The sequence below is a fragment of the Myzus persicae genome, unplaced genomic scaffold, assembly GCF_001856785.1.
Source record: "Myzus persicae strain clone G006 unplaced genomic scaffold, MPER_G0061.0, whole genome shotgun sequence".
In the NCBI taxonomy this organism is placed as follows: Eukaryota; Metazoa; Arthropoda; class Insecta; order Hemiptera; family Aphididae; genus Myzus; species Myzus persicae.
The window spans coordinates 117,123-137,681 of NW_019103868.1; the positions used below are offsets into that span (position 1 = coordinate 117,123).

The following is a 20,559-nucleotide window of genomic DNA, read 5'->3' on the forward strand; positions in this document are numbered from 1 at the left end:
GTACTGGAGGTACTTAATAAACAAGTACTAAACTCGTTAAACAATTACATTTACCAAAGTCATATAAAATAGTATTCTTTTAGACAAAGGCGATGATGATAGGCGGGATATTGCGGGGAGGACACAAATTATTATTATTTATTGAGTCTACAAGGGTTGTGTGTTTTCTTGCATTTAAATACTGGTCATACTGTATACGGTATAATGTGTTCCGAATACTTCAGTCTGATGTTCATGAATATGTCACGCTGCATAACATATTACAATTTAAAATATCAAATGATTAGTATAATAATAATAGATAATAACATGATGAAGAGATATTTTGTTTATGAAATTTTGAACAGATAGCACCCGGTGGCGTCGTAGTTTTATGTTTTTCTTCCATGCTATTTCTTATCAGCTGTTTTCTAATTAATTTTGTTTTCCTTCCCATGCCCCCCAGACGACCACAATCGAGTACATACCGATACCATATTTTTATTATTTTCTCCAGCGACCAGCACGGAGCGCTGACTACCAACTACCAAGGCACCAAACCCCCGCCTGCCGTCAGCATCATTCTGGTTCTCGCGTTCGTCCAGTGTTTATCTCCGTCATTCGTCTCGTGGTGCTGGTTGTTTCTAATCATCTTTTTTTTGTCATTTTTATATTTTTAAATTCATTAACATCCGGAATTCCGATCGAGCTTATCGCACTCTCCGCGTACTTACAGTCAGTGGTGGTTCGGTTAGTATTTATTACACAGACGATTCTTTCAAAGCGAGCGTGCGAACGCCGCAAACCGAAATGCAGCTGCTGTGCTCGACGAGAACAATATTCGTTTGATAACAAGGAACAAGAACGCGGATAACGTCTGGGGCCCATTGTGTCTTAGATTTCGATCATGTTGCTGAAACGAGATTTAGGTGGTGCGTTAACTATCGGACTAGGAATAGCAACAGTTGCTGCTAAATCAGGTAAAATTCTCTATTATTATTAATTATATTGTTACAAGTGACAATTGGCATACGTTTATCAATAATATTATTTTGATGTATGGTTGTTGTTCATAGCAGAATAGAGACTTTATACAACTATGTACAAATACTTATAATATTTACTTAATCTCATTCTAGTTCTCATCATATAAAGTACTTTTTATAAGTCATTTTTATTAGATTTCTACACTTATCAATCGGCATCTAACATATGATGTACCTAGGTACTGCAAGTGATTCTAAAATTATTTTATAGAATGATAAAAATCTATTAATATACAATTGCATTTGTTTTATTGACGTTCAACTTGTCGTCCACTTGTATTTTTAATTTATTTAGATAAATGTAGATAGCCATATGTCACGACTATGTATTTTAATGTACATAGATAACAAATTTAGCTACCCATTATTAAGAAGAGCATACAAAATTGTTTTGTCATTCAGTAAAATGTAAGCACAAAAAATCAATTTTTAAACCATTACTTTAGTTTCTATAAAAAGTTTCAACAAAAACAACTGTTTTCATTTACAATAACATTGCAATACCGTGTGACTACATCAAAAATATATTTAATACTTAGGCAGGTACATTGTGTTAGGTACCAACAAATTATGTTATCCTTTATGTTACTTATGGTTAGGAAGTAAAGCAGTAACATATTGTACACAGTTCTTCTCTTTTTATATAATTTCAAATAAATACGTAACTACATTATTATATGATAATAATAAAATAACCGCAACATATTAGATGAAATATTTCAACTGATGTGTAAAAAATAAGAAAATCTGTTAGGTTTTAATTATCTAAAAATTGAAAATTATAATAACTGTAATAATCATTTGCTTAACTAAAATGAATAACAATTTTTGAATAAATATAATATGCCTAGCATTAGGTTATTAGGTATTTAGGTGTGTAAGAAATTCTTGAAACCCAATAAAAATGAAATAAAAGTAGGTACCTATCAGGTAAATTATTTGTTTAAAGTTTTAAATTGTGCACCCTAAAATATTATAAACCCGAAAACAAGAATTTGAATGGTACCTATGTTTGAAAGAATATTTTAACAGTTTTTAAATTTTACTGTATTTTGAGATTCATTACCGTTCAGTAATAATATCTATAGGAAAAAATAGTACTTATACTTTATCCAGTGAGAGAACATGTTGATTTGGCACAGGGATATTCACATGGTGACATTTTGCTATCAAGACCAGTTCTACTCTGGCAGGGTGCCGTGTGAAGATGCACAGAAAAACTAATTTATGTCGGGCTATGGCATGTTCTTTTGCTGGACAAAGTACCCATCTTACTTAAATAATTATATTTTTATTAATTATCTATATTTATATTTTATTATTGTCATCGCTCATCAGTAATATTTTTGATACTTGTACAATACTGATAAACCCCTTATTTATGGTTATGGCCAATATATAATATAATGTACTGAATGTACTGATTATATTATTATTGTGTGCCAATAATTAGTGTACAATTATTATTAAATTGTTGATTCAATTTTATTTTTGTCAAAATAATTCATAGTTTTTATATTATGATGTAAGTACCTGAGTTGAGTTGTCAGTAGGTATACATAAATGTGAATTGATTGATCACCACTAGATTTCATTATGTTTCCAAATATTAATGCTAATATTATAATCTATCAAATGATTAGAAACTGTGTATATTAAACATAATAGTCGTTAATACTCTAGGCCCATTGTATAGGTACTGTTAATCAATTTACATTGTTCACACCTATAAAAAGTAGTTATGCCCTCCCTTCTTGTGGCAAAAATTATGTACTTCAGAAGTATGCCACATACAATACCAATGCACATTTATATAAAGTAGGCCTTTACAATTAACATTTAATTGTTAGGTTTACCTAGATTTTTTCAGAAAACCTTTAGTCTAGTAATTTATGCTTATACTTTAAATTTTAATTACCTAAATAATATTTATGATTTCCATAGCTGTTTATTTTATACATAAATATAATAAGTAATAGTTAACTTGAATGGGTTTAATTGATTTGCCTTATCTTATTTTGTACTAAGTATTATGATTTATGTTTAAATAATGATGAAATATGTGTCTAATGGGAGTAATACTTGTTGATATAAGATATTAGTATAATGTTAATACATATTACTAGTTAAATTATGATTATATCATAATATCATAAAATATTACCTATCTTTTGACTTTATTTCATTTTATTTATATAACATTGAAGGTTTTTAGATAGATACCATAACTAGCTACATTTCTCCCAAGTTGACAATGTTAAGAAAACAGGGACTACCACCCCAAGTATTTTTATCCATTAAACTTTTGCCCTTCTAAACTTGCGTAACTGTCCCAGCAGTCATAAATTATGTTTATTTGAAGCTATTGAGATCTCACCCTCCAAGAAAATGTCATTTAGTTTTGGAAGTAGGGAACATACTATGCGCTGTGGAGTATACACCAACTATAAAATGTACCTCCCCCTGTATGTTAATCTCTGAATCAATAGGACCCTTTTGTATATATGTTTTCATATATATATATGCATTACATCAAGTTTTTCCTCTTAAGAATGACTAATATATTGTGTATATGAATCTGCGATATATTTATATTATATTTTGTTTTTAAAAATGTAGGCACTATTTAAACAAAAAAACATACAACACTAAATCATACAGTAATAACGTTTCGGTTTTTATTTTATTTTTATAAGTATCAAATTTTTAATTTTTTAATTTTAAATATTTACAATGAATAATCTACTTTATAATTATAATACATGACTTTAATATCCTTATGCATTTATAATTTTATGATCAGAATAACCTTATTTTTTATTATATTTTTAACATATAAAACACATTTAATTAAATCAATTATTTGCCTATAGTATATTTCTAGTTGTGTATTAAGTAGACTATTTATCAAATTCCTTAATATCTGTATTTGACCGGCAAATAATATTATTACCTGGTTCTTTTATTATATTTATTGATCTAAAATTGATTAGTATATTGAAAATAACTTGCATAATTTTAACGTTTCATTAAAAACTATATCTGAATATATGAACATAATGTGTAAATATATACATATTTAAGTATATTTTATGTTTTACCAAATGTATTTTCAATATTATTAACATCTCTGTGGCGAATGTTTTAAAGTGGTATTAATATATTTACCTACCTATTATTATTCAAAAGTCAAAACTAATAGATAAAGATCACTAATATATACCCATATAATGTATATATTAAAACCAGGTTAAAACTGAAACATAGAATAAAATCGGTAGAATTGGTTTTATGGTATTCTAAATAAATGGTTTTAGTTAAATTAAATCTCTAAACAATTATGAGCTTAACAGTAGATCTGATGCCCTTTATCTGTATTATTTTTTTATTTCATACAACATGTTAAGACCAAAATGACCTTATATTTTATTATATTCATACATTTTAAGACTTTTCAATACACTTAATTATTAAATTATTATGTAGTATCTTGTATTTTTTTTATGTACCTAGTTATTACTGATAACTGATAAGTAATAAACTAGTCTACATGAACATGACTACATCTCAAATTTGAATTTACCTATTTTATGTAGGTATTGAAGTATTTAACACTAATTTCAGTTAGTTGTGTTGGTACTTATTTATTTTTTTGATTAGCATAGGTACCTATAGGTATTTGTTTAATAGACAAATATATTGTTATCCTTCATCAATTACTAGTTTTATAAAAATTGTTATGTTTGTATAGATTCGAAATTTATTGTAATGAGTAAAAACAAAATTATTTAGTTTAGTCTCTTTTTACTTATAATGAATACGATTGTTTTGTGTATTTATAGGCATAATATATGGTTATATTATTGTAATTTAATCGAAGTTTGCTTATCTCGGAAAACGACGTTATTGTTTCGTTGTCTTTGTACAAAATATTATATTCTTCTGGCGTACGTAGAGTGCGGACGCTTGCGCTTACACTCGTATGGCGTTAGAACATACTACATACAGATCGACGTAGATACGTTTCTTATGTAACGGATCATTATACTTTAGTAATAGGGTTTCCTTGGTGTTTGAGATGTTCGTTCCAATAAACCCGATGAATGTGAAATACAATAACAATAATATGGTTAATGACTTCGAAATATACACACGTAGAATACAGATTGATAGACTTACATATTAATAATTCGTCCCCTATGTAACATTTGCATAGGTATTATATTTTTTGGGAATGATTGTATAACAATATCTTTTAACCTCATCATCCTTTCAGTCGAAAACGAAAATATTATATTTTACATGTTGACTACATAACAGATATAACAGATTTTATTAGGTACCGGCAGAATTCCGCCGGTTAAGGGTCCGTTAACTTAATCCGGACTTCGCTAGAACGGTCCTTCGTCTTTAAATCATTTTGTTGATTTAGTTTCAATTTGCGTTTTAAAATTTTATAAGGATAAGCAAATTAAAAAAATAACCATTTCAATTTTTAACTATTATTTTCAACATGATGTCAATTTTTAAAAGTTAAATATTTTTATCATTAATTTCAAATAGACGATAACCTATTATAATAGGTATACCTACGCCCTTATATCGAATTTTTCTTTGTTTTTTTTCTAAAAAGATGTTTTATTTTATTTATTTATATTAAATAAGGGAAGAGCTCAATCATATTGTTTTGTATGAAATAATAATTAACAAGAAAATTACAAAAATTTAAGAATGAACAGACAATAATTGCACGAAGTTCTAAGGCATTTTGTTTGCCTTATATTTATTTTGCTGACTGATATTTTATGTTTATTCTGTTTTAAGCGTTTGCTAAATTATTGATTACATTCATATGGCTAATTAAATTTCATATAGTACTTCCGAGCCCTACGAAATGTTATTAGATATTATTATTATTTCACTCGTTAGTACGGTGCATTTCGGTAAGAGCAGTTTTTTGTTATTGTTGACACTCGTTAGTCAGTATATTATTTTGTAATAATTATACTATACATTTGGGCGGCAGACGCGCGTACTGCTCGATGGGTCCAACGGCGGCGGCGGTTTGAAGGATTTTTTGGATATATGATATGAACGTGCGGCGCCGTATTTTTTTTAACGAGTCGTCGGAGTCTGCGGTGTCGGGTACGAAGCAGCAGCACAACACCACCACAGCCGACGACGGTGTCCTTGACCCTCCCCTCAGGCAACGCACACCCGGCCCTCGGTGGCGGACGTGGTTTCTCCGCCGCCGCTACGTGTAATAATAATAATAATAATAATAATAATAATAATCACCATCGTGTCGTGTATAATAATATTATGTACGTGCACACGCACCGTGTACGCCTGGCGTAAATCGCGTCGAGGTGTTGGGCGGTTCACGCCTACCACGCGCGCCCGTCACGACTCCGCGGGGCTAATAATATGTAATGTATCATTATGTATGCGCGATAATAATAATACGAAAGGAAATTATGGTAAAAAAATGTACGATTTGGATCTCGGAATTTATGAGAAACGATTTGCATCCGTCCGTCGTACGACGACTTCCGCGCCCTAAAGTCACTTCGTCGACACGTGTAGGCACGACGGGCTCTGAGTCTGGTCCACGATGAACCCCGCCAGCCCACGCGCGCTTGCAGGCACCGTCGGTCGTCAGCCTCCGTCACGGACGGGCGCGCAAAAATCGTTGTCACCGGGGGATAACGAATATACCATATTATTATTGTTATCGATCTACGAAAAATCGCTGCGTGATGCCTTTATGACATAGTGTAATGTAGCGATATACTTCAAAAAAGTTATTTATAAAATATACATTGTATACTGCATAGTGCTTACCTTTTGTCTTGTTATAACTACATACGCGGCATCGTTTGCAAAATATCTGCACGAGCACGGAGCTCTAATGTTTTTATTCAAAGTATATGCTCTTACAGGCTACAGTATGTTAGTGTGTACACACTTGAAATCATTCGGAGAGATGATTAACAATAATTAAGAACTCGCGCTGGGTTGTTCTCCCAAGTTATTGGCACTCCCAGCGCAATGGTAATCATAACAATTTATTAGTGGTTAATAGTTGTTATATTTTATAATATGCGCTGGCGGTTGGCGGTGTTGATGTAGTCGTCATTGTACATTTGGAATTTAAATCTACGACTCGTGTACATGCATTCAAAACACACGATAGACCATCTGTAAAACGTGTATACTGTACATGCAGGTGTTGTACAACACGATTTACGGGTTCACGTTTATTTTTATGTTTTTTAAACGTCTACAATTAATGTACAATGGGTTTAATAAGTGTCAAAATCCTAAGTGTTTATAATGACAGATTGAGGCAGGCGGCTGTAGTAATCACTATATAATAATATAATATACACATACGACGTCAGTGTAGCTATAATATAATAGTATTTAATAAATCTACACTCATAAATCAATCGACGAAGAAGATATTCAATAATCATTTTGATTAACGAACGTAATTATACGAATGTGTGTAATTATATAGTATTAAGTAAATGCGTATATTGTAATCTAAATATTAAATTGCAGTCTCGACCGTTTCTATGTACTACGGAGTTTGGTATTTTTTCTTCGATGTAGAACATTCTCAATGTTATTCTTCTTTAATAATAATATTTCACGTCTTGCACGATAACACAAATAACATTTGTTGGTTGTTATACAAAGAGGAAAAAAGACACGCAAATTCCAAATACGGACATGTGTCACATGTGCATTGAAATATTTCACACTTTTAAAACCGACGGCCGCGTTTTGCTTGCAAAAATATCTGCCTTGTTAACGACTACGGTGTAAAGCTGTTAGTAAATAATTCCATATGGGGTATGTGCGTGTGTGTGACTGAACGTGAGAGAAGCATATGCGTCCAGGATAGGATCTTATATTCTCATCCACGGAGATGTAATATATACCGTATAGCGTATGCATTTTATTTATCCACAATACTGCAGTTAGGTTCTCTGAGATGGCGGCGGTTTCGCGATCCTTGAGAAATCCGGATTCACAGGAGACCAGATCAAATCAGTTTTGCCATAAAAAATTGTTTAAAAATACGATGTAGTATCTATATACAATATATATATATGTATAAAACGAAGCCGTACAAATCCTTTTGTGCATACAAAGTCGTTGCGTGACAATGTGAGAATTGTTCCGAACGAGTATTATTATTATATTTTATATATATATATATATATGTCCATACACACGTTGTATGCCTACGCGGCTACACGTATATAATATGTGTTTTTTTATTTATTTATTTATTTTATTCTTCCTCCTCTCTCCGGCCATCTCGCGGGCCGTGGATCTTTTATACCGATCGTAATACTGTGAGGACTTTTATATGCGTACGTGAATATAATATATACGTGATGCGCGCGATAGATGTGGCATCCGATAATGGGAGGAAAACGCCTGCAATGACATACACACACGCACAAAACATTTATATGTGTATGACTCGCCGCCGTACGTGTGTGCACGCACACTGCTCGGGATTAGGCCGGCTGCCGTTGAATAATTGTGATGCCGTAGAGAAGAAAAGAGAAGACGAATGTGTAAGTTGGTGCCAGATGGTCCGAGAAATATACTATATACTCGCGTATAATAGGTACATAGAAAACCGGTCGGCCACACGTTTGTCTCGTTATGGTCAACTAACCGTTTGCGTAAACTGCTGCCGGGCATTCAATTTGATAAAAACCAAACGTTTAATGTAACATTTCGTTACAGTTCGTCTTTATTATTATTATTATTATTATTATTTTTTTAACTCAGCCTCCAGCCAATACTTAAAAATCTCCCCAATACAAGATTCCATATCTTAATTACATGTTATATATATATATATATGTATATATTATAAATTGTACAAAAAAAAACAAATACTTTAATTTACTATAGTACGTGTGTGGTATGAATGTATGACACCATCGTGTTTCGAACGTGCTTATGACAATTGGTAAGATGGCTGACCCAAAAAACCCGTTGTTTATCATAAAAATGAGGTGTCGGCAAATACGTGATTTTTTCCTCTCTTCTGTACGCCTCGTATTCGGTTTAAATTGGATTATAAAGGTTTGCTCTGGTAATATATAAGGTCATCGTACAGAATAGCCATGTATATAGTCAACATTATTTAATAGGTATGAATATCAAAGGTTTTTTCTTTGTCAAAGAATCGGCTCGTGATCGTTAGCCAAATACGTGACTTTTTCAACGTATTCGGGATAATTTTGGAACATTTTCAAAAAAAAAAAAAAACAAAAAAAAACTCACAAAGCGTAATCCCTTATGTTGTCGTAACTCGTAACATAGATTTTCAATTTTAGAATCGCTATTTTTACTATGTTATCCTGTTAATCTCTAAAAGTAGGTATTTTTTCAACATGGTTTTCATTTCATATTTATAAATTATAAGTTATAACTATTATAGATATTTGCCACGTTAGTTATTGATAGATTTCACAAAAATAAATTGACTGTCATCACCTTTTTGAGAAGTAAAAATAATTATTTTTTCAATTTTAAATACTTTCTTGTATAGCAATTTTGGAATTTATTGATACTTTGAGAGATTAAAAGTAAAAAGTAGTTTTCAAAGTTATCGCTAGAAAATCAAAAGAAAAATGAGTTAAAAATGGTAATTTTACTCTAAAACCGGCTTTTGACAAAGATTTTTTTTTGTTGCAATTATTGATATAAAATTCAACGTATTTTTGCATTGTTTATGCAACCTATAATTATACGGAGATACATTTTGAAGAAATTAGAAAACAGTTTAGCTTAAAGCCGTCTAGTAGACACCTTTTTTATAGAAGTTTCAAGATTAATTATCAACAAAATCGGATACTTAAACAAAAAATAATGGTTTTAGTTATTTTCTTGTAATTTAAATAATATTATTCGTATGGACTTGCAACTTTTCACCACTATGTATATTGTATATTATTATTTACTATACACAATAAGATATTTAAAATATTTAGATTCATTTTAATAACTTTGTAAACCACGAACCCATTCTCACTGTTCTACGCAGTTAAATAACAGGTAGTAATATACTGATACTATATAATATAATATTATAATTTATAATATATGCGATTTGTGTATGGAAAAATTAGTTAAACCTACCTTATTATACTATTGTAAAAATAATTTACGAAAAAAAGCAATAAATATGTAATAATAAATATACATATAAATATATAGGCTGATAGACAAAATTGTTTTTCGTATGCAATAATATTTATCATTGAATTCAAATTGAGTATATTCATTGCAGTTATCTGCTAATGATGAGGTACACCTGGACTATATACATCCGAGCGTTTTCACTGGTTTTCAAATTATATTTTTAAGATACTGAATATCCTGTGCTCTATTTTTGGTGAAGGCTGAAGGGGTCCTGGATTACTGGACCTCCAGAACCAAAACAATAAGAAAATGAGATACTATTTCAGATACTTTTTTTGGATATTAGTTAGGTATAAAAAAATTATTCCATATTATTTTCATGTACAAATAATAAATAATATTACAGGTATGAAGCGAATAACCATATAGGCAATATGCATATTGGTCGATACACTTAAATGTGTAAACATTTTAAACTTCCTCCTCCCTGGAAAAAAGTTGAAAATAAGCCACTGAATATCGTAAATATCAATTACTAATTAGTAATTACTATTGTTTATTATTTTATATTGAATTCTTTGTTTTTTTACCATGAAGTGTCTGTTACATTTTAAATCATTTATTTATTTGTAAAAAATATTAAAAGTTTAATTTTGTTATGGTCTTCATCATGTTTTGTATCCGTAAATTGAGTATTGACACAATTTTCTTCTTGAATAGTAAACATTCTCTACTTTTGAAATTGTGTGGCGAATATTGGCCAATAAACTATAAGTAGTATATAACACAAATTCACTATACGTATTCCTTTAGTTGTAATTGGATTTACCTCCAATTTTCAACACTAATATATCTTTTTACAAAAAATACCCTTTATAATGATATTTCAATGACAATGAAACGGAGTTTGATGAGAACACTCGGTAGTTTGTCGGACAAAGCGTGACCGTAAACTAACGTTTTTCCATCGAAAAAAACATCAAAATAAATTACCAAGACGCTGATGGACCGAGACTTCTCTAGAGAAGATGGCAGGTATTGTATTTTTGATAATGTACTCACACCTGGCCGTACATAGTATCCTATTGTCTGATAAAATACAGGTGTCGTTGACACTGCGAGTTCTACACATACCTACGCGATTCTGTGAGCCACTACATTGAATTTGTCACGTTTCTGAATTTTTAAAGGTTTTGACGGTATTTTGGAATTTTATTTTAGTTTAAGATAAATATTGAAAATATTTATTTTACAATACAAATATGTCATTAAATTGTTAATTATACTATTGTTAATTTATACTATACCTAAGTTTTACCAAACGATACATAGAAATAATTTTCTTGATAAAAAAAAAATAATTATGCGTAGGTAGTTGGTACTATGTTCAATTTTATCTCATAATATTATAATTATCAGGTTTGTACGTTTTCACTAAAACTACAAACCAAAATCATTACTCATAAATACCTATTTACTAGTTATTATTTTATTTCTGTAAATCATGAAAAATGTGTCCTTTAAACATACTAAATTGTAATTTATACTTTAAGAAAAAATATTAAATTAAATAATTGATTAAGATGTGTAATTGCTTGAAATAATATTAAATGCTCTTATTTAACACTATTATTTTACTTGGTCTACTATAATGTCCCATATTGTTTACGATATGTATTAAGTATGGTATAGTATAATTAATAGCTTTATCCACCCCTAAAACAGTTGATTATATTATTACATTAACGTTGTTACTTCTTTTCAAATCCCATCTTTGTATTGATTATCAATTAATATCGATTTTTGTTTCAAGAAAAAAACTTTTCCTGGGCCAAATACGTATAGTACTTTTGTACATGGAAAATATATACTATTATTAAATAATAACTGGATTGATAACCCTAATATTATTTTCTGTTTTGATCATTATGAATTATGATAACATTACTATATATAAATAAAGCACCCATATAAAAAGTATTATATTACATATTGTACGTTAATTATTATAGCATTATAATGTATTAGTTATTAGGTACAAATCGTACAAGTATTTGGTGAACTAATTTTAATTAGGTTGGTGGAAATTAAAATCGATTGCTAAGCGCGAACTGTGCCTAAAATAATATAATTTTGTTATCTTTTTTTAACCGGTCGAAGAATAATCTTTCATTAAACAAAAATCAGACTGCATTGTTAATTATTTAGTTTTATTTTACTGGTTTTGCATATTATTATTGAAAATATTACTTTTAAGCTAAAAGTTTATTAAAAACAGTTGTATTTTTGTCAAATTTGTATTTATGTTAATCTAACTTATATGCATTAAGATTTAAGAGAAACAAAGATATTTCATTTTTTACACGGTTAAAGTAATAGTTTCGTTTCGTCCCACAGTATTAAAATGTATGTTAGTTTGTTGGTTTGGAGCATGAAAACATTGATGAAACCTGAAATAAACCCGACCGGGTTCGTTATATACGAAAGAAAAGTAAAACAGTAAAAAAGTAAAACCATTATCGTATTTTCGAACCGGCAGCAATAGTTTTAATTATATGATTTGTAGGGGCGGTTTATGTCGTCGGCAAAAAAACTTGGCTATTCGTTTGAATATTATTTTAAATTGGTACGTGTCGTACCCGGTCGCGTTATATTATTAGGACTTCTCAGATAAACTGTGTGAACACTGGAACATGTGTGCAGCGTTTATACACCGGCTTGGGGTGTTGCATGACGTTCCTAAACAGGTACCGAACACTTATTATTGTCGGAATAATAATACGTAGTATAATATATTATAATAAAATATAATAATAAGGGTACTTTGTGCGCAGCGTAGCGTCGTCGGCGTGGTGCACATGTGTTGTGCCGCTGGTCGTACCGAGAGGGGTCGCCGAGAGAAAGATTTGCTTGTGTGCGTGCGACGACGGTGCTCCCGTCTTCACCGCCTCGCCCGTCGAACGTGATTCCGATGCACGAAAACAGATTGTTGTGCGTGCGGACAGAGAAACGTAGACGGAGAGAGGCGGCAAGAACGAGTGAGAGAGCAAAACGTATATACAAAAACGAAACCGGTCGTGTCGGTCGGCGCAGCTGCTGCCGCCGTCGCTGTCACCCGTTGACGACCGTCTTGGTGTTGCATGTGTTTGAGCGGGCCCACCGTTGATGTAGCGGTGGCGGGGGGGGGCAGGGTTCAACGCAACAAATCACGCAGCGGACGTGAAGGGACGTGGCGGGGGCGATTGCGTTCATTGTGTGCATGTGTGCGTGCGCGCTCTTTTCTCGTAAGCCGCTGTTTGTTGGCTGGTCGGTGGGTGGATGGATGGGTGGGCGGTTAGGGGGAACCGGTGCGCATCGGGTGTATGGTGGTGTTTGCGGGGTAACGCGCGATTGTTTCTTGGACACCCGACACCTTTGCCACCACGGTCCACGGATTGGAATTTATTCCTCGGCCGGGGGATTCGACGCCTCCGACGTGTGACGACGACGACGCGTCCAGCCGTCGCGTGTCGGCTTGCCGGAAAATAATAACATACGATATTAATATTATTATTTTTGTTATTACATTAGAATATTATAAAGTATTTTAATATTATGATTTTATTATAATGCGACAACGACCGTAATCTGACACCCCCAGAAACCGGACGGCCGCTCCCGTCCGAATACGTTATTATAATATTATTAAAATTATTTTTTTGACGCAAGTGTGTGTACCAATAGTATTTTTGGGAATTAAATATGGTATTGTTATCAATATATAGGTAATGATATTTAGGTCGATATTTTTCCAGTTTAATAAGTGACTATGTTCGATTATAATAGTATAATACATATAATTATTTAGGTATATAACTCATTTATATAGTTTTTTCAATTCGGCTTGGCGTGTGTACGTTGTTATTATAATAAGGAAGCAAAATCTACTTAAAACCCGTATATTATATTTTTGTTCAATCATAAGCAATAAAACAAAATGATCTAGTTTCTGGTATATTATTTTTCTTAAAAACGAGTTGCGTGTGTTCCTATAGTATTTTCGAAAATCAAATATTTTGTTGTCAATTGTTCCCTTAATAATATTTAGGTCTACATTTTTTTCTAAATTAAATAACTGACCGCGTGTGTTCGACTATACTAGTATAATACATAATATTATTTAGGTATATAAGGCATTTATATATCGTTTTTCAATTCGGCTTGGCGTGTGTACGTTATTATAAGGAAGCAAAATGTACTTAAAACCCGTATATTATATTTTTTGTTCAATTATAAGCATTAAAACAAAACGCTCAAGTCTCTACGGTATATTATTTTCTTTAAAAACCAGTGGGTCTCGTAGACACACCCGAAATTATGTTTTATGTACTGAGCCTAGAGTAATAAAATCGTAAACGCCTAAACGCAGGTAACGAAAAACCTATCAGTTTTAATTAGTCTTAAGGTTTATAATAAAAAATTACCTGCTCGCTCTCGCATCATCCGCCGAACCGACTGACTCCTACGTGTTTAATATAATATAAAATCATATTATGCGAGCATTCAAGTCTCTCTCGTTTTCTCCTTTTTCTCTCCCTCATGCGATTTATAACCGATTAATAATTAAATGTCTCGGTAACACCATTATGCCGCCCACTGGCACATAAATCATAAATTATGTAAATTACTGTATAAAATATTCATATTATATGAATAACACGTATTCATATTTTTCTGACATGAGTTTTTAAATGGTTTTTTTTAGGTGTGACAGATTTAGTTGCATTGTTGTAATATCTCATAGGATGGCTGTGTGGTGTTTAAAATCGCTTATCTTAGTGCGTACACTGTACAGACAGACCAGGTTTTTATTATTCAACGTTTTTATGTAAAAGGGGTTAGTTGGATTGACCCAAACGCATATACTGCGTATCCATTTTGAATTTTTATATATAGCACTAACGTCGTCGTTGTTGGTTAACAGCTCTTTGTGTCTGGTTTTATACCTGCACTCTCTTTACCTTTTATGATGTTTAATATTTATAAGGCTAAGCAACAGGTGTTTTTTTTTATTATTATTTTTAAAGTAGGGGGAGGATTTGAATAGGATATTTTAATCCCTACTAAAAACGATTTCTCATCGTTCGTTTGCTCGTATATTAAGTTTTAAATGCAAGATATATAGTTAAATACATTTTTTGTGGCTCAATATTCAGAAAAACTTAAATGTACATTTCGAGGCTTATAATATTTATTGTCTAACTTAAGTAATTTAACTTAATTTTTTTATAACATTTGTTGTAATATATTTCAATCTCACATTTTATGAAATTTATAATAATTTTGTATGTGAAAAATAACTGTCATGAAAATTGATTGATTCGTAGATATTAAAATAAACAAATTATTTTAATTTAATTATTTCACATCACTAAACATATATCAATTACCAATAGCTTAAGAATACGCGAATGCATTATTTTGTTTTATATTTTATGTTATAAATAAGACTTAGGTATGTTGTTTTTTTTTTTGGAACTATAAACCATTTAGGTGGTAATAATAAAGATTAAAAAAACCGAACTTGAGATCAAAAATAAATATATCATATTTAATGTATTGTCTGTATAACGGAATGAATGTCCAGATGAATTTTAATGAAAATATCTGGGCTACCGGTTTTTATTAGTCTTTGTTTAACGAATGGCGCCGACACTATACGAAAATATTTTTTGATTCTTTCTTTGATCGTCTCATAACATTTTTATTGTTCTTATTTAACACATTAATTTGTTAGGTACCTAATTGAATTGTAATTCAAACACTAACAGTTTTTTTGCAAACATTTATTTTCAAATACATTTTGCATAAACGACTAAATAAATCTGTTATTGTACAACATGATGTTTAATGAGAAGAAACATTTAACAAATACTTTATTGTACCCTAATTTATTCAACTGTTTAAATTTAAATATTTATTAACGACATTTTTTTTAAACTTTTAGTCCACGGATTGACGTGTTATTGCGAACACCAATGCCCAGACGGCCAGACAAATGGAACTTGTGTGACTTCACGCTATTCCCAATGCTTTAGTGCTGTGCGTGAGGAAATTAACGACGAAACCGGCGAATATGAACCAACAGTATCTTATGGGTGTCTTGCAGCTGGTGAACAAGGCTTCCTACAAGTAATTATTTTTAAAAATTGCTGTGTACAGACATACTGTTATAAACAATTGTTACGTTCTTATTTATTTATTTTTTCTAGTGCAAAGGTGGCAATTCTTTGTATGGCCTAGCGATTCAGTGTTGCAACTCAGACATGTGCAATAAAGACATAAGACCCACGTATATACCACACAGTACAACAACAGTACCACCCAAAGTTCATATTAATTCTGTACCTTACATAGCATTTATGTTATCAATGGTTATCTGTCTCCTAGTATCTGCAATCATCATAGGTTGGATATACCTTAGGTATAGAAGAAGAGAGAAAAATCGGCTGTACGCTTTGACATCTACTGACAGCTATATAACTGGCAACAGTAACTTGTTGCAAACACTTATTGGTCATTCATCTGGTTCTGGTTCCGGGATTCCACTACTTGTAAGAATCAATATGAGATGAAAATAAAACATTGAATATTATTTTTAAAAAAATGTTACTATTTAGGTTCAAAGAACAATTGCCAAACAAATTGTAATAGAACGGCAAATTGGAGAGGGTAGATTTGGTAAAGTATGTTTAGCTAACTGGAGAGGTGAACATGTAGCTGTGAAAATTTTTACTACTATTAATGATCAAAGTTGGTTAAGAGAAACAGAAATATACCAAACTGTTTTACTTCGACATGATAACATTTTAGGTAAGTTATTCAATTAATATTACCGATTTCAATTGTGTAAACTCATTATGTTATTTAAAAAAATTAAGGTTTCATTGCGGCTGATTTGAAAGTCAGTGCTGGAGGTGCTCAGATGATGTTAATCACGGAATATCATAAACGTGGTTCTTTACATGATTTTTTGAAAGAGAATACTATTGATACTTCTCAGCTAGTCGTGATGGCACGATCAATAGCAAGTGGCTTAGCACATTTACATGAGGCAATTAATGGTACTCACGGCAAGCCATGTATTGCCCATAGAGATATTAAATCTAGAAACATTTTGGTCAAGACTGATGGAGAGTGTTGTATCGCTGATTTTGCGTTAGCTGTCCGATATGATAGGTATTTATTTATTTTATTCAACATATATTTTGAACCTATAATAATTAATTCTTTTTATATGATTTTAGTCGAAGAAATGAAATTGACATCGCTCCCAACTCAAGAGTAGGCACAAGACGTTATATGGCTCCTGAAGTTGTCAATGACACTATTGATGTGACTTCATTTAGCGCATTTAAAGCCGCGGATATGTACTCAGCAAGTTTAGTATTTTGGGAATTGTGTAGGCAAGTATTTTTACAATTTTACTTAAATTTTGATTTTGAATTATTCCATTTTGCTAATCTAAAATTGTACTCAATTCCCTAATTTATAGAAGAAGCAGACAAAGTTGGCCAGTTGGAGGATCACCTATGCTTCAAGCTGATGAATACATGTTGCCTTATGCCAATCTAGTTGGCTCTGATCCTTCTGTGGATGATATGCGCTTAGTATTGATAATTCAAGGAGCTAGACCAGACATACCTATTCGATGGAAATGTGATAATGTAAGTTTAAAAATAATATAAATACTATTTTTACTGTTTTTTTATTTCATAATTTTTATTTCAGAGATTGAGAGTGATATCAGAAATCATACAATTTTGTTGGCATCAAAATCCAAATGTAAGATTGGCAGCTTTGAGAGTTATGAAGACACTGCGCAAACTCGAAGATAGTGAAACCCTAGAAAACGGTATTCATCATGTATAATACAGAATAAATTTAATTTTGCAGCAATAAAAGCTGAAATGTAGAAATTTAAATTTTTGCCCAAGACTGTGTAGATAGAATTAAATTTAATATTACTAAATTGCTATTGTCGACTTTTAATGAACAACAATGATGTTTTTTTATCGGTTGATCTACTTAACATTTAGCTTTTAAATGTGTGCCATTAATGTGTTATAGCAGTGTAAATATTTTTTTTATCCTTAAGATTATTTTTGTGTTTTTTTTTTTATATTACTGTTATACAGTAGACATTGATTTTACAGTTAATATACATTTCAATAGGCGTTTTTAATTATTTTTTAACTATAACATTTTTTTTTGGTGAAAATGTATTGTTACTGTTTTATATAGTAAACAGTGTGCAAATCACTAAAAGAAATTACTTCCTCATAATTTTATTTTATTATCACTTAAATTTCATAAAAATGTCGACTATACATGTGTCTGATTTAATTGTTTTCTTTTTTGTGTACTATTCAATTAAAATTTAATTTTTACATTTTCCTATAATCACTCAAATGACATGTACTCTCTGTGTAACTAATTGTGGTTATAGATGGTTTCCAAAGCTGTGTAACCAATTCAGATCGGTTAATTATTTAATATTGAATTTCTATAATTTTATGATATATATTAATTATAATTTTAATACAATATAGTTATACATTATAGATTATTTTTTTTACTATGTACATTAAACAATCATTGTTATTTATTTACTGCATTATAATATTTTGTTAATAAAATTGTTTTTATTTTAAATGTATACTTACCTAGTAGATTACAAGTCAACCTATAAAGTTTATGTAAAATGTATAGATGTATACAATATACTTTACCTATAATTTATTTTTGATAGTAACGTTTGTGTTTTTAAGACTAAATCATTTTTTAAACTGCAACGTCAATTGTGTTGCCCGTAAAAGACTTGTACAATTTTTTTGTTTTATATAATTATAAATAAATTGTGTATACCTTTTATATTGTCATATTTATTTATCTACTTATTATAACTAATGACTTGGACGAATTGAATAATGAATGAATAGTAAAATATATGAATACTACTTTGACGTCTGCTTGTGAACCAATCGTGAATTAAAACGACAAAGTAATTTATTAAACATAAAATTATTTTTGAAAGCTGGTTAGTCTCTAATGTAGTATAATAGTACCTAATATAGTAATATACAGTAAGTTGAATTAACTTTTGCCAAAAACATACACATATAATATGTACATTATATTATTATGTTATTATAATTTATTTTTATCATAATATATTATTACTGTTATTGACTATTATAACTAAATATTGACGACCGGCATAATACCGTGTATAGTTATCGCCTGCCAATAAGACAATGTAGTACATGCAGACTTCTGGCATTGATAAATAATTTTTCATTCGATCATCCTTAAAAATTTAAATTTAATTTTAAATGCAATATTTTTAAAACTTCATTCTATAATACAAGCTTTTTGAAAAAATATTTAAAATGAATCGTAAGGTGTAGCGAGAGCTCTATTGAATTAAAAGCTGATAATTAATTGAAATATTTTAAAAATTGCATTGTGTATTGAAACTAACAATATAGGTATTTAAAAATATATTATGAAGACATATGAGCATATTCTTGTAGGTATAGCTTAAAATCTAAAAATAACAAATATACCTACTCAATGTAATCAAAATTAATACCTAATATATTATTCATTAACTTCGGGCTCGACAGGTATATTCAAAGAAAATACATATTTGACTTAGAATTTTAAAAACTAGTTGGTATAATGGGTAGGTTAACTGTGATGCATTATGCACTGTATCCCTGTTATGTTTTTTATCCCTTTTATGTTCATTCTAAATAGTAACAATTACATTTATTTACAAAAACATTTTTATTTAATAGTTCATGAAAAAATATGCTTGTGCTTCTAATATTTAAACCACATCTTTATCAATAAACAATTAAAAAATTAAAATATTACTTACTTTATATATTATTGTAATTGAAATTTAAAATTATAAATTATTTTGGTTATTGTTATACCACATTTCATTAACTCAATAAACAAATCGCAAACACTGACCTCTTTGTTATAAAAATGTGTATTATTTTATATATCTCTGGTTTTATCATATTTACATAGCATAAATTATAATACAATTTTTGGCATTTGACGAAGTAATTGCAAAGACACAATCGATTAAAGATTCTAAAATGTCAGTTAGTAAATAAGACGTGAACAAGAAACATACTGTGATCTGTACGACTGTACGGTTTTTTTCATAATAAATCACAATATTTTCAGACTTAAGTTCAGTTTTAGGTATCTGATTTATTCCGCAGTACACACACAATATCAGAGATTCCACCGAAACTTGAAAGCGATATGTAGACACATATTTTAATTTTGAGAG

General features: G+C 30.4%; 1 protein-coding gene across 1 annotated transcript; it reads left to right on the forward strand.

Annotated features, from left to right (window-relative positions):
- The first annotated feature begins 500 nt into the window (after positions 1–500).
- Positions 501–19,118, forward strand: LOC111035655 (bone morphogenetic protein receptor type-1B-like). Its single transcript, XM_022317353.1, has 8 exons — positions 501–959; positions 16,192–16,376; positions 16,457–16,798; positions 16,865–17,057; positions 17,126–17,423; positions 17,492–17,650; positions 17,740–17,911; positions 17,976–19,118. The coding sequence occupies exons 1-8, from the start codon at positions 887–889 to the stop codon at positions 18,114–18,116; spliced, it is 1,563 nt and encodes a 520-aa protein (XP_022173045.1). The 5' UTR covers positions 501–886; the 3' UTR covers positions 18,117–19,118.
- Positions 19,119–20,559: the final 1,441 nt, after the last annotated feature.

Bases quoted from the DNA above. Each gene is read 5' to 3' on its own strand.
- LOC111035655 (XM_022317353.1), top strand. From the start codon at position 887: ATGTTGCTGAAACGAGATTTAGGTGGTGCGTTAACTATCGGACTAGGA. The intron at 960-16,191 runs GTAAAATTCTCT...TTAAACTTTTAG, and splicing joins AACAGTTGCTGCTAAATCAG to TCCACGGATTGACGTGTTAT. The intron at 16,377-16,456 runs GTAATTATTTTT...TATTTTTTCTAG, and splicing joins GTGAACAAGGCTTCCTACAA to TGCAAAGGTGGCAATTCTTT.